At 42.9% G+C, this 13,387-nt stretch overlaps 1 protein-coding gene across 9 annotated transcripts; it reads left to right on the top strand.

Moving 5' to 3' along the window:
- Positions 1-116: 116 nt before the first annotated feature.
- On the top strand, positions 117-12,730 carry C1H11orf54 (chromosome 1 C11orf54 homolog). 9 transcript variants are annotated; one of them, XM_054052333.1, is made up of 10 exons: positions 174-192; positions 2,270-2,375; positions 2,801-2,879; positions 4,855-4,953; positions 5,908-5,981; positions 6,760-6,861; positions 7,778-7,954; positions 8,745-8,894; positions 9,468-9,584; positions 11,595-12,730. In XM_054052333.1, the coding sequence occupies exons 3-10, from the start codon at positions 2,822-2,824 to the stop codon at positions 11,766-11,768; spliced, it is 951 nt and encodes a 316-aa protein (XP_053908308.1). In that variant the 5' UTR covers positions 174-192; positions 2,270-2,375; positions 2,801-2,821; the 3' UTR covers positions 11,769-12,730. The 9 variants fall into 9 exon arrangements, with proteins under 9 accessions (XP_053908266.1, XP_053908316.1, XP_053908308.1 ...); XM_054052314.1 differs by lacking the exon at positions 174-192 and adding an exon at positions 295-1,612; XM_054052299.1 differs by lacking the exon at positions 174-192 and adding an exon at positions 295-1,612 and having other exon boundaries at positions 2,755-2,879.
- The last annotated feature ends 657 nt before the right edge of the window (positions 12,731-13,387 follow it).

Genomic DNA, 13,387 nt, shown 5'->3' with positions numbered 1-13,387 from the left:
CGCGCGGGGGCCGACGGGAAGGAGTGAGGAAGTGACGAGCGCGCGGGGGCCGACGGGAAGAGGGCGGGCCCTGCGCGTGGGGGCCGGCGGGAGGAGGGCGGGAGGAAGGAAGGAGGGAGGTCGGGCGGGCGGGCTGGCTTTGCCGCCATGTGGGGTGTGGCGCGGCGGGCGGTCTGCGGTGCCGCCGGGCAGGTAGGTGCCGGCAGGCTCTGAGACGCTGCCTGTGTCTGGGGATGCCGGTCCCGCCGGCCCTTGCCCTGCTCCCTTGCTTTTCCCACACCTCTTGAACGGCACCCCCTGATCCCCTCCACCGCCCGCGGGCGCTTGTGCTGATGTTTTTGCTCTTCTTGCTGTCTTTGCTATATTTTCCTCCTTTCAGGGAGTCCCATCTTCAATTTTCCCCTGATATTTCTCCCCCGTCCCGCCCCCATCTCTAACCTGCCCGAAACCTCTCCTTTCTACTCTCCAAACCGGTTCTAATTCAGATTTATATGCTACATGGCACAATATCACGATTCCCATTTCACAGAATCATAGAATAGTTTGGGTTGTAAGGGACCTTAAAGATCATCCAGTTCCAAACCCTTGCCATGGGCAGGGACATCCCACTAGATCAGGCTGCCCCAGGCCCCATCCAACCTGGCCTTGGGACATCCACAACTTACCTGGGCAACCTGTGCCAGTGCCTCACCATGCTCATGGTAAAGAAATTCTTCCTTATGTCTAGCCTAAATGTGCCCCTCTCCAGTTTCTACCCGTAATCTGCATTCTCCTGGCTCTTTACTACTCTCTGATATTTTCTTCCAGCTTCAAAGCCAGAGACTTTTAAACTCTTTTTAGACCCTTGTTCTTTCTGTTATTCTTGCGCCACCCCAGATCTAATAATCTTATCGTCCCGTTTCTGTTCTTTCTTTGTAAGTCTTCTGTAGTACTTCAATGTCACCCCACCCCTCCATGATGGATCCTGACTGTATTCACCTTCCAGGTCCTCCCTCTCCCACACCACACAAATTCCCCTGTGGATCATCTCATTGTGGTGGTGGCTCACAGATATATTTCTCTTTTGTGCCCTTCCTGATAAGCGCCACTGTCTAGCCATTAGATTGGATTTATTATAGTGCATCAAGCTTTTCCCACAGTCTTTCCCTCCTTTCTTGAGTGTGGATAGCTGACTACTGTACTTTAAACGGTAGGTGATGGTCTAAGCATTATATCTGAGCCTACTTATTTGAACTGCGTCCAAGTCTTGCCTCTGTCTTTTGCACAATAGCAGTTCAAGCCTGTCTTCTCAGTCTGGTTCAGGACTTTTTCAACTGGTGCTGTGAGTGCTGGCACAGCCTCCTTCCAAACATGGCAAAAGGTTCTTGAAGGGTTGAGGATTATGTAAAACAATACTGTTGAAGCCTTCTTTCATTCTCTGACTAATTGCTCCCTATCTTATGTTTGGTGCATGCTGTAAGTCTTGCAGTAAGTCTTGCAGTTTCCTCCATCTGACAGTTGGTTTCTACCAGAGGCACCAAATCCAGCCTCTTACCTTCTCCTCCACAGCCAGGGGAGGGAATTGTCTGCGGAAATGGAGAAGACCAACTGAAATGAGAATTACTACATGCAGGTAGCTGTCTTTCTCCCTTTCTCTCCTTCTTCTTTCTTTACCCCCATACAGCAAAGGGGTTGGAACTAGATGATCTTTAAGGTCCCTTCCAACCCTAATTATTCTACGATTCTTGCCACAGCGCTGATTAGATGTGGCTGAACTTTGAGCTCAAGGAATTCAGTTACTTGATTGCTGTGATCTCCTGTCTCTCTTTTTGTCTCCAGTTTTTTTCTGCTTTATGCCGATTTGAGAGGCCTATGGTATAAGGACAGTTATGATTTTTGACAATCATAAAAGCTACAATTTTTTTAAAAAATAGAAGCTAAAAGTAGCCATAACAGCTAGGTCATCATAGTTGTTCCTGATAAAATCTCTCCAAGGACTGAGATCTGGATAAGTGGGACACATTTTCTTTCTCTGTTGCATGCAGGAGGCACGCTCTTAAAGAGTTAATGATTGCTGTGGCTGATTTATAAGTGTGTTATCAGCTGTTTCTGCCCTGAGCTGGTGGTTTGCCCTTGTAGCTGTCTCTGCTGTTGGCTGACTGAAATAGAGTTCATTTATAAAGGGGTTCTTAAACTTAGATTCAAACAAAACTTTTTGTAGTGAGCTCTGTACCTGTGCAGAGCCTGATATTGCAGGACCTGCTGCTGTTGTCTTCTATTTTGCTGCTAGCCTGTTCCCCTCTGGAAGGATAAACATGTGCAGAATCAATTGGAGACCATGTCACATCTGAGGTTGAAAGTCCACCGTAGCCGGTGTTGGAAAAGTAAACATTAAGGTAGGGAAAACCTGAGGAGGCAGCTAATGTGCTTGTAAAAACTCAGTTTACTTTCAAAACCAAAATACGACTCCGGGGTTACAAAAGACAGATAAATTTCCTGACCTGTCCCTTGAACTGGACTCAGCATGGGATGTGTTTTGCCTACACCCAGCTGTAAGCTTGTGGACTAGACTCTGCAATGCTTTGAGCCAGCTGTAGAGCCAACAGATACGTTTTCTTTTAAAGCACTTAAATTAATCTTGACGCTGTTAGTCCTTCCTTTTATGGCAGAACTGCAGTTCAACTCTTGTCTGGGTATTCTTGAGTGAAACTGAAAAATAAGTAACATATTGAGAACAGCCTGTTTTAATTGTTAAGCCATTGTTCTTGTTGACAGATCAGTCGCTCCTACAGCGTGATATACTGTGATTTTCCTACCTTAGGAAATCGGCACCAGTTAGGAAATGGCCAAAGTCGAAAGGTTTGCTTTTCATGTTCCCAGCCTGGAGGAGCTTGCTGGGGGTAAGTCATGGATCGTGTAACTTTTTACAAACTTATAATGTGCTCTTCAAACTTATCTTAAGCTCGTATCAAAACCTTTCTACAGTTAGTACAGGCAGAATGTTCCTGCTCTTACCAGACTAAGGTCTAAAGAGAAGAATTGGTTTTCTATTATTTCTTTAAAGCAAACAATACTCATTCCCCAACCCCAAAGTGATGTTTAAGCTTACCAACAGGGGCTTAAACCCTTTAAAACTGTCTGCTGTGTGTGCAGATTTGTGCAGGGTTTGTGAAAGCCTTATTTACACATACAGGAGGATCATCATTTGTAGCATGGCAAATCTTCTTAATTGAACCTCGTTGGCTGTTCTTTGGGTGCAGGAATCATTTTATTTAGTTTGTTTCTTTTCAAAGCCTTCACAGAATGTGCTCAGAATAACAGAATGGGTGAGGCTAGAAGTGAGCTCTGCAGGTGATTTGATCCAACCCACCTGCTCACGGGCTTCTTTCCTTGCCCTAGCAGAAAGGCATTATTCCTTCTGGCAGTTTGTCTCCTGCAGCAGATGTACTAAAGGTCTGGGTTTTTTTCTTTCAGAGAGGTTGTCAAGTTCACTCTGCCACCCTCCCAAATCCCTGTCAGTCTGACATTTCCATGCTTTGAGAAAGTGTGGTCCCAGATGATTCTGGCTGCTTCTCAGTGCTCTTCTCACCCCGTAGCTGTCAAACTGGGGCAATAGTCCAGGGCTGCTGTAGACCTGTGGGCACAGCAGAGAACAATGTGTACTTATGGTAGAACACTTTATAACAGTAGCAGAAAGAATGGGTCGCAAAACAGTTTTCCCTGTTTCCCCGTCTGTCCTGAGGACCTCCTATAACCTGTAAATTTTGTCGCTGTTCAGTTCTTGAGTATAATTCAAAAAGTGGCTTTCCCTTGTCCTTTTCCACTTACTGGAAGGTACTGAGATGTATTTAGAGACTGCCAAGTACCTTCTACTGACCCTTGTGCTCAGCAACTTGGTAAATCTGCTAACCGTAAGGGATGGCTGAAATCCTGATTGGAGGAAACAAAGGCAGAGAAAGACTTCTGAGAAATAAGCAGCTGGCTAATTTGAGATCACAGATCAGATTTTCTGTTCTTAGTTTGAGATATCTGTCACAGCAGACCCACAGGCTTGAAAGAACTTGGACCCTTTAAAATGATATTTGAAGCAATGTATGTGAAGGCAATCCCACATTCAGTTAAGGTTTGAAAGCTGTTTCCAAACGATGTCAGAATCCTTCCAGTGGTGTGAGTGACTTTGAAGGTTTGAGCCTAAAACCTGAAGCATATATGAAGCAAAATGAGAATTTTAGATTTGGGGCTGTTCATTAGCATCAGCACCAATAATTTTCCGTCTTGTACTGACAGTGGCACTTGCCAGAAAATCTCAACATGAATGTAAACACTATAGGTGATATCCTGTGACAGCAGAAGTTTCCAAACAGCAGAGACAATTTGAGATTATATGAGCTGTTGCAAACAATCTAGTTAGTGTATTTAAAGAACTGATTGTCTCTTCAGCAAAAACTTACTTTCTCCTTTGCTCTCATCTTATATTTGACCATGATCATAATTGTCTGCTCTCGTGAAGCAAAACCACTGCTGAATGTGGTTTAAGGTTACCCATGTTACTTCACATTGTGCTGCTCCTAGTGCTACAAGGAACAGTCAGTTAATGTATTTCAATTAAAAGGTTTTAAAAATCCTTAAAATGAGTTAGCGTGGTAGCTAACAATTACCTGGACAAGCTTTTGCTCTTCTCTGAAGCTCTGACTGGGGAAACATGCCTACAGACAGTGACATTTAAATCAATTGAGTTACTTTCTGCAAGCATAAGTGCTTTAATGTATCTTGCTAAAATAGAGCTTAAACAGATTTATCTATTGTTGTTATTAACTTGTCAAACTCTTGGTAATTTACTATTTTCAATAACTTTATCATTATTCCTTATTACAGTTTTGCAGAAAGGGCTCAAAGAAAACTTTGCTGATGCTGAAGTCTCTGTTGTAGACTGTCCTGATCTGACTCAGGAACCCTTCAACTTTCCTGCTAAAGGTAACCTAGCATTCCTGTCTTCCACTAAGAGTTCTCCAGTTCTTCCTACCTGATTATACTTGGTTTTGACCTTCTAAAGACGCTGGGAGAGCTTAAGTTGTTTTACAGGTAAAGAATATGCATGAGAGGAAAGCTACATTTTATTCCTGGATTTGTTTCCTAGCTAATGTATTAACAAAGACAAGTCATTACCAAGTACTTGTCATATCTTTTTTCCTTAACCTATGACTGCAATACCCTCTTATTTCATAAGCTTTATTTAGTGTATTGGACAGGTTTTGAAATGAAGTTATCTTCCAGATGGAGGTTTTTTTTAGATCCATGTCAGTAGTTCTCTGAACTTAAGGAGTTGCATTTCCATTCATTTTTAAATTCCCGCCATTCATGTGTGTCAGTGAAGTGGTCTTACTCTGGGTGGGATTAATCTACTTTGACATTAGCTATCTGAAAGATTTGTTCTGTGCTACTCATCTGGATTTCCTCTGTCATCAATGTAGTGAAAGAAACACTTCCAGGATGTGGTGCATTCCTTCTTAAAATGCATATCCAAATAAGTGGGATGAAATGTTTGTCCTTAGACTTGGGCATCCAGCTTTGCTGAAACTTTGCAAGTGGAGTCATAGTGGTGGTCTCCACTGGGTGGTGCAGGCACCTTACTGGAGAACTGGCAAATAGCAGTTGCTGCCCACTGTAATTTTTTTTTTTTGTGCTTAGAGAATGTTAATTTACAATAGGTTGCCTATCATTAAATCCTATTGTGAATCATTTTAGGGTTTATTGTGCTTGGACTTCTTAATAGCACAACACTTTATCATCTAAGTATGCTAGGGAAATAGCGTTCTCAAAGGGATTTAGAAGTTTGAAGAACCAGTTCTTTGCTAGGTTAGACTGCATTGTCATTTAGGATAATTATGAAAAAATGTTTTACTGAGCTAACTGGCTGTATTCTTCCAGGAATCTGTGGAAAGCCTAGAATAGCAGATGTGGGTGGTGTTCCTTATCTCATACCGGTTGTACAGAAAGAAAAAGTGAGTTTTTCCTGTACCTGTGGGCTTTTAATACATTTTTCAAACAAAAATAAATATCTTGTTAAAATAAAAACAGAAGTTAGGACTAACAGTAAGCTTCCGCTTGTGAAAAAGTCTTATTTTCAGTGTTTTATGAGATTGATTCTGATATGTGTTAGATATAGACAGTGTCAGGAAATCTTACGCATCGTAGCACAACTAGCGTATAGTCATTGATGATTCATCTTCTCCTGCCCTCAAATGCAAGATACTTTTGGAAACATACAATCTGTAACAGGAGCCACGGAAGGAACTACTAAACAAGGCGCTTGTCTGCATATTTCTCTGTGGTTTGCTGCATGCCTGTGACTTCTACTTACAGCCACAGTTCTTTGTAAAAACTGACTGTAGTTGCATTTTCAAGCCAGTGCTAGATTCACATTACTGTCCTTTTCCAGGAACATCATGCCTCCTGACACCTTACCACATCTATCTTTATATAATGTTCTCTTCAATTTTTATTTTACACATATAATTTTCAATAGGAACAGTAATTCAGTTTTTGAGTAAAATGGTAGTGGAATATAAAGACAGACTCTGTCTTTCAGAAAACAGAGGGACACGTACCCAATTTATTAGTACCAAATGTTGTGTTGTTCAGAAACTGTGTTCAAACTAATTATCCAAAATACCGATGAGAGCTTTGTGAATTAAATGCACCCAAAGGTTACAGTGAACAGAACGACAATTCCAAAGCAGAGCACCACACCAAAATCAAAGGATTTTTTCTCTTTTGCAGCTTTATGATCTAAATAGGGTTGCAAAGGACATAGAGCTGCCTGGAGCTTTCATTCTTGGAGCTGGAGCTGCTTCATCTAAGACTGTTGGAGTAAATGCTGAGGTCAGTAAATAAGTGTCATGGTTCCAAATGAATTCATGGAAGTATCATAAGAGTAAGCAGTATCATGCTGGGTGTTTCTTATTTGCAGCAAAACACTTCATAAACACCTTTCATGCTTAAAGCAAAAGAAACGCATTAGAGGGAATTCAGATGAGGGCCATCCAATGAGATGCATACTATTGACATGATAAAGATTAATTTTTAATTTGTAGTTCTCCAGGAAGCCTGTGATTGCTTTGAAGCGTGCAAGAAACAGTCTTTTGAAACTGATTGACAAAGGCCTAGACTAGATTTAGAAGTGTGTCAAAGTGACTGGTAAATGCCTTTCATATGCTCCCTGCCTTTTGCCTTGTTGACTGGCTTTGTTTCACCATTCTAAAGTTTAAAGATGCCACATACAAAATGTTAACTGCAAAAGAAGCAGGAGACAACAACTACAGCCTGTGGAGGCTTTGGTTAGTCAAAGTCTTTTCAAGCATAAACCCCTCGTCTTGCCATCACTCTGTGATGCACTGATGCATTTATTCCTATAAGAGTCATTGTTATAGTACACAGAAAGTATTACACAGAATTCCAGTACTTGTACAAGCCTCAGATCTCAATAGTTAGAATTACTAAAAAAACAAAAATAAAAAAGCAAACCAACACTAGCATTCATCTTCACAGAAGATTAAATTTAACATTCCATAAGAAACAAAATTGTTTTGTGGAGTTTTAAATTACATTATGATATTAGTGCCTTTTTCTTACAAGTACAGCTCTCATCCTGAGACACAGAACTGTGACGAAGGGGATTATTTCTTGGGATCATGGTCCAAAGCTTAAATTGCATTTATTCGAGTTCTGTTTATTTGTCTGACTCTTAACATGTTCTTACTGACTTACTTGACTTATTCTTACGTGTTCTTTTTCTCAGCTTATCCCTATTGTTCAGACTAAGAGCGAAAAAAAGGCTGCTGTAAATGGGAGCTACATTGCTCAAATAAATCCTGCAGATAAAGGGTGCCTGCTTGAGAAGTACAGCAGTAAATATACTGACTGCGAGTTTGGGCTGTTGGCCAACCTTTATGCCAGTGAGGGTAAACCTGGTAAGGTATGTACTTGGATCAAAGGTGACTTTGCCTGTAGAGAATTGTGGACAAAGAGAGGCTCATGTTTCAATGTGTTCCTGTCAGTTTTTTATGATCATAGAATCACCATGTTGGAAAAGACCTCTTAGATCATTGAGTCCAACCATTCTTATCATAACAGTAAAGCAGTAGTTCCGTGAAAGAAATAGCCAAACATAAGGAACTGATGCTGTTGAATGAGGGGAAAAAGTGCAGGAAACAGAGAAGCATTTGAGTTTTTGATGATAAGTATTAGTTTACTAAAATTTTTCCATCATAAATAATCCATACAAATCCAGTCGAAACTAGCAGTGATTGAAGGTGGTGGTTGTACTATGTACTTGTGTAAATTGGTTCTGGACACTTGTCTAGTTTTTTGTAGAAGTGTTTCCCCCAACACAGGTAGCACAAAGAGGTGTGTCGGCAGACCAGTCCAAAACCTGACTACCACATGGAAACTGAGCAGTCTTCTCAATTGCCAAGAGTTACTTTAGAACAGAGTTGAAGCCAGCTGGTGGACAGAAGAGAGTTGCTTATACCATTGCGAGTACACGACTTGCTGCCCAGCACCCTTCACAGGCAAAGACAGTGTTGAAGAGAAAGTCTTCAACAAAGGGAAGAGTTGATTGGGTACTGGAAGGGTGCAAGGGAAACTCAAGTTTTCAAAAAGTAATCTTGGGTTAGAAGCTTGGGAGAATTTCAGAGCAGCTTCCACAGACCTTTTGGGACAGTTGCAGTGGGAAAAAGCAATAACCAATTGACTTTGTTCTCCAGGTCATTGAAGTGAAAGCCAGTGGAAGAACTGGGGAACTCAACTTTGTGTCTTGTCTGAGACAAATTCTGGAGAAACACTATGGAGAAAAGCCAGTTGGGATGGGTGGTACATTTATCATAGAGAAGGGGAAAGCAAAGATTCACGTTATGGTAAGTTGTTTTGAATTCATATAACTTCCTTTGTAGGGATTCTGAAAACAGAAGTATAAATCAGGCTGTAACATCTTAGTGCCTGGACTTTGTTTTGTACTATTAATTGTATGCATAATTTGTTTGGATAAGTAGCGTATTAAAGCCAGGAGCTGGCATTACAAAACTTAAATTACAAAACTGGTGATGTTGTATTACTTGGCCTGAACACCATCATGGTTTCTTTTGAAATCTATGGGCAGCTGAAGAACTGTGTAACTATTGTAAAATGAACTGAAATGAAATACGTGAACTGAGGTGATACTTACAAGAAGCAATAGACTTTTTAAAAATAACTGAGGAGAATCTTCCCTTCGGCGGTTCTCCTACTACCTGTGCACTGAAAGAAGCAATATTCTGGCCACTTCTCTTTCTGGCAGAAATGCAGTAATGGGCACTGGTGAGCTTCATTTAGGCAAGAAGGAATGTGAATAGAATAGTGAGGAGGGGAAGAGTAAAAGAAAGTTGCTAGCAAAGAAGTGTCTTGATACAAGTGTCTTCCTTTCATTTAAAAAGCTTTTACTTTCTCTGTAGCCTCCAGAATTTTCTGCCTGCCCTCTGAACACTGATGAGGATGTGAATAACTGGCTGAAATTCTTTGAAATGAAGGCTCCACTGATTTGTCAGCCAGTAATAGTTTCAAGAGATCCAGTGAGTCTTCTTCTCATTTCTGAGTGTAAACTAAGACTTATAATGAGTTTTGTCTTGATTATGGTTTTCCTTTTAAGAACAGGATATATATATATATAGTGTTAAACTCTTCCAGAGGTGATGTGATGTAATGAAATAGAATCTTCTCATTTCTGTCACTGGTCTGGAAGGAAGTGAGGTGATTCTGTTCTGAAACCTAGTCACTGTTCATACTGGATTGAAGTTTCTGGTTCAGTTCCAATTGCAAGTGTGTGACTGTTTGCCTCCTACACCCAACAGCATAGTTTGCATTCACTGCTGGCCACACCAGGAGAAATGTCAAGAGTATGAAAGCTTTTTCAGCTTTGTGTTCATGTAGTTCACTTTCATAAGAACTATCATGTAGTTCACTTTCATAAGAACTATCTCTGCTAATGCTGTGTCGAAATAGGTGATGCATGTTTCTGCTAATTGCCAATGCAACTTGAAGACTGCAAAGCCTCATGCTAGAAAGTTATCTAGCATCTTTCACAAGGACTAAATTAAACAGCAAACAAATCAGAGTAAGACCCAATCTGGTTTCAAAGGCCATTAAGAGGTTTACCATTAGGAAGACTGTTTTTTTAAAAGTAAGCAGGATACCATAGATGAAAACGACTGTTTTATAAATAACAGTATATAAGTAATATAAAAATATTTTTTCCAGAGTTAAATGAGATGTGCTGTAGGCTTGGATGTGTTCAAAGGTGTGACTGTGTCTTTATGTGGCAGCTTTTAGCCTAAGGCTAAGTTGCCTGCATCTTCCCAGGCATAAACTGATGCATGCTTGGTAAGCTGCCAGCAACAGCTGCTCTATTCAAAACCAATGCAACTTGTGAGGTGGATGCAGCTGGGTTACTACTCACTCTGTATCCACTGGATACTCAACAGCACTTGGCTAAGCCTATTGTTTTGGAGATGTTTGAGCATCACTGAAGAGGCAGCAGTAGAAGATGGCATTCATAACATTACTCGTTAGTATCATCTTGCAGCCCAGAAAACAAACCGTTTCCTGGGCTGCATCAAAAGAAGAATGGCCAGCAGGTCAAGGAAGGCGATTCTCCCTTTTGTGAGACCCCACCTGGAGTGCTGCATGTGCCTCTGGGGCCCCTGAAAGACATGGACCTGAGGCAGTTCCAGAGGATGGCCCTGAAAATGGTCAGAAGCCTAGAGCACCTCTCCGTGAAGAAAGTCTGAGGGAGTTGGGGTTGTTCAGCCTGGAGAAGAGAAGGCTCCAAGAAGACCTTATAGCAACCTTCCAGTGATTGAAGGAGCTTTATAAGAAAGATGGGAGAGAGACTTTTTACCAGGGCCTGTGATGGGAGGAGAAGGGGGGAACCCTTTTAAACTGAAAGAGAGCAGATTTAGATTGTACATAAAGAAGAAATTCTCCATTATGAGTGTGGGGAGGCACTGGCACAATAGAAGTGGTAGATGCCCCATCCTTGGGATTGTTCATGGACAGGCTGGACAGGGCTCTGAGCAACCTGATCTAGTGAAAGATGTCCCTTCCCACAGTAGGGGTGTTGGAATAGATAAACTTTTATATTCCTTTCCAACTCAAACCATTCTATGATATTAAAACTGATAGGGGTAATCTCATAGTTGAGTTTGCTAGTTGCTATTTTATTTGCTATTTTTCCTATTTCCAGTAGGGTTTCCTTGGTGTGAGTGCTTCATTTAATGCAAATATGAAGGGAAGGAAGGGAGGAAAGAAGGGAAGGAAGGAAGAAAAGGAAGAAAGAAAGAAATCTCTGTAAGATTGACAACAAAAGTTGGGGCTGTCTGGGTTTCTAAACTCTTTTCTCTATGGTGTCCTATGGTACAGTTCCTCTTCTTTTGTCTTACTACTTTCACAAGCATCTTGCAAGTTTTCACAGCTTAATGGCTGGAGATCTGTGTGGAAACATGCAGTATAAAGGAGGGGCTGTCATGGGACTTTTGACCTCAGCTGACGTGAGTGTGTGCTGACAGGCCTTTCTCTGGTGACAGGGCTTTGATCTGCGGTTGGAGCACACGCACTGTTTCAGCCACCATGGGGAGGGAGGGCACTACCACCAGGACACCAGCCCCGACAGTGTGCGCTACCGGGGGTACTTCCTGCCTGCCGAGCTGCTCTTCCGCATCGACAAGCCCCTGGAGACCCACCTCGTTGGCAGGGACTGAAACAGGGAGGCTGTAGTGGAGGTGTCACATTTAATCTTCCTAAAATACAAATGCTGATTTTTTTATAACACTTTTGATTACTTGCACTTATCAGAGTCAAGAATAAATATGAGAGCAGTGAGCTGCCGACTTCTTGATTTTGTTATAGGGAGAAACTGTGCTTACGCATTGTTGAAATGGTTATTTAACCAGTAATTTCTTATTCAATATTATTAATTATGTATTTTTTTCTTCTTTGGCTGTGCTTCCTATGTGGTTATAGCTGATGCTGGGGAACTAGAAGTGAATTTGTTTAGAATGAGGAATTAAACAGCGTCTGGTATTTATTTTGTATCAGAAACAGTGTGGTCAGCAGGACCAGGGAAGCGATTGTCCTCCCATACTCGTTGCTGGTGAGGCTGCACTTCAAATCCTGTGCTCAGTTTTGGGCCACTCACTGCAAGAAGGACATTGAGGGGCTGGAGCGTCTGCAGAGAAGGGCAATGGGGCTGGTGAAGGGGCTGGAGGAACTGGGATTGTTTAGCCTGGAGAAGGGAAGGCTGAGGGGGGAGACCTTAGGAATTGTAGAGAGGTGGGTGTTGGTCTCTTCTCCCAAGTAAGAAGTGAGAGGGAATGGCCCCGAGCTGCACCAGGGTGGGTTTAGACTGTATATTAGCAAAAATTCCTTCACAGAAAGGGTTGTCTGTCACTAGCGGAGGCTGCCTGGGGAGATGGTTGTGTCACTATCCCTGGGGCTGCTGAAAAGGTGTGTGGATGTGGTGCTCGGAGCATGGTTCCGTGGGGGCTTGGCAGGGCGAGGCGTACAGCCGCCTTGATGATCCTAAGGGCACTTTTCCAACCTAAGGCCTTCCGTGTTTGAAAAATAACGCTGCAACAGCTGATCGCTGCTCCCTGAGTGTAAACCTGGCTGGTTAAAGGAGCTTTACCAGATAAAACCTTACTACAGGTGAAAAGTACATCCAGTCACCCAAAGCAAGGATGGACATCACTGATGTGTCACTTTTAAGGCTTTTTTCTTCAGTGTTATTTAGTTGCTTAAGCTATTCAACAAGTAAATGTATCAACTTTTTATGTGTCCTTCTGGCCTTTTCTCCCAAGTGACAGGGGACAGGACAAGAGGGAATAATCTCCATTCCTCCAGGGGAGGTTCAGGCTGGACATCAGGAAGAAGTTTTTCACAGAAAGGGTCATTGGGCACTGGCAGAGGCTGCCCAGGGAGGTGGTTGAGTCACCTTCCCTGGAGGTGTTTAAGGGACAGGTGGACGAGATGCTGAGGGGCATGGTTTAGGGAGCGTTAGGAATGGTTGGACTCGATGACCCAGTGGGTCCCTTCCAACCTAGTGATTCTATGACAGAGCGGCATCTGTAGGCTCGACCACGTGGCCATGAGGCCACGCCCACCCTGCGCAAGTGGTCACGCCCCCTCCGCCTTGGCCACGCCCTTCCAGCGTCCCCTAGCTCTTGAGGCCACGCCCGGTTGGTATCAATGGTCACGCCCCTCCTGCCCACGCCCCTGGAGCCCCCGCTCGGCCCTGAGGCCCGACCCCGAGGCCCCGCCCCTGGCCATGACCCCCGCCAGGAGCACCCGCCACCGCGGCCCGCCCTTCCAGACCCGGGCC

Source organism: Cuculus canorus, chromosome 1, assembly GCF_017976375.1.
Source record: "Cuculus canorus isolate bCucCan1 chromosome 1, bCucCan1.pri, whole genome shotgun sequence".
NCBI lineage: Eukaryota > Metazoa > Chordata > Aves > Cuculiformes > Cuculidae > Cuculus > Cuculus canorus.
Note: the sequence above shows the minus strand (reverse complement) of the source record. Positions and strands in the feature narration are given on the sequence as shown.

What these genes read in the sequence shown, in the direction of transcription:
- C1H11orf54 (XM_054052291.1), top strand. Translation starts at nt 2,822, where the DNA reads ATGGCCAAAGTCGAAAGGTTTGCTTTTCATGTTCCCAGCCTGGAGGAG. An exon ending in CTTCAACTTTCCTGCTAAAG is followed by an intron (nt 4,954 to 5,907) that starts GTAACCTAGCAT and finishes GTATTCTTCCAG; the next exon opens with GAATCTGTGGAAAGCCTAGA. An exon ending in GTGAGGGTAAACCTGGTAAG is followed by an intron (nt 7,955 to 8,744) that starts GTATGTACTTGG and finishes TTTGTTCTCCAG; the next exon opens with GTCATTGAAGTGAAAGCCAG.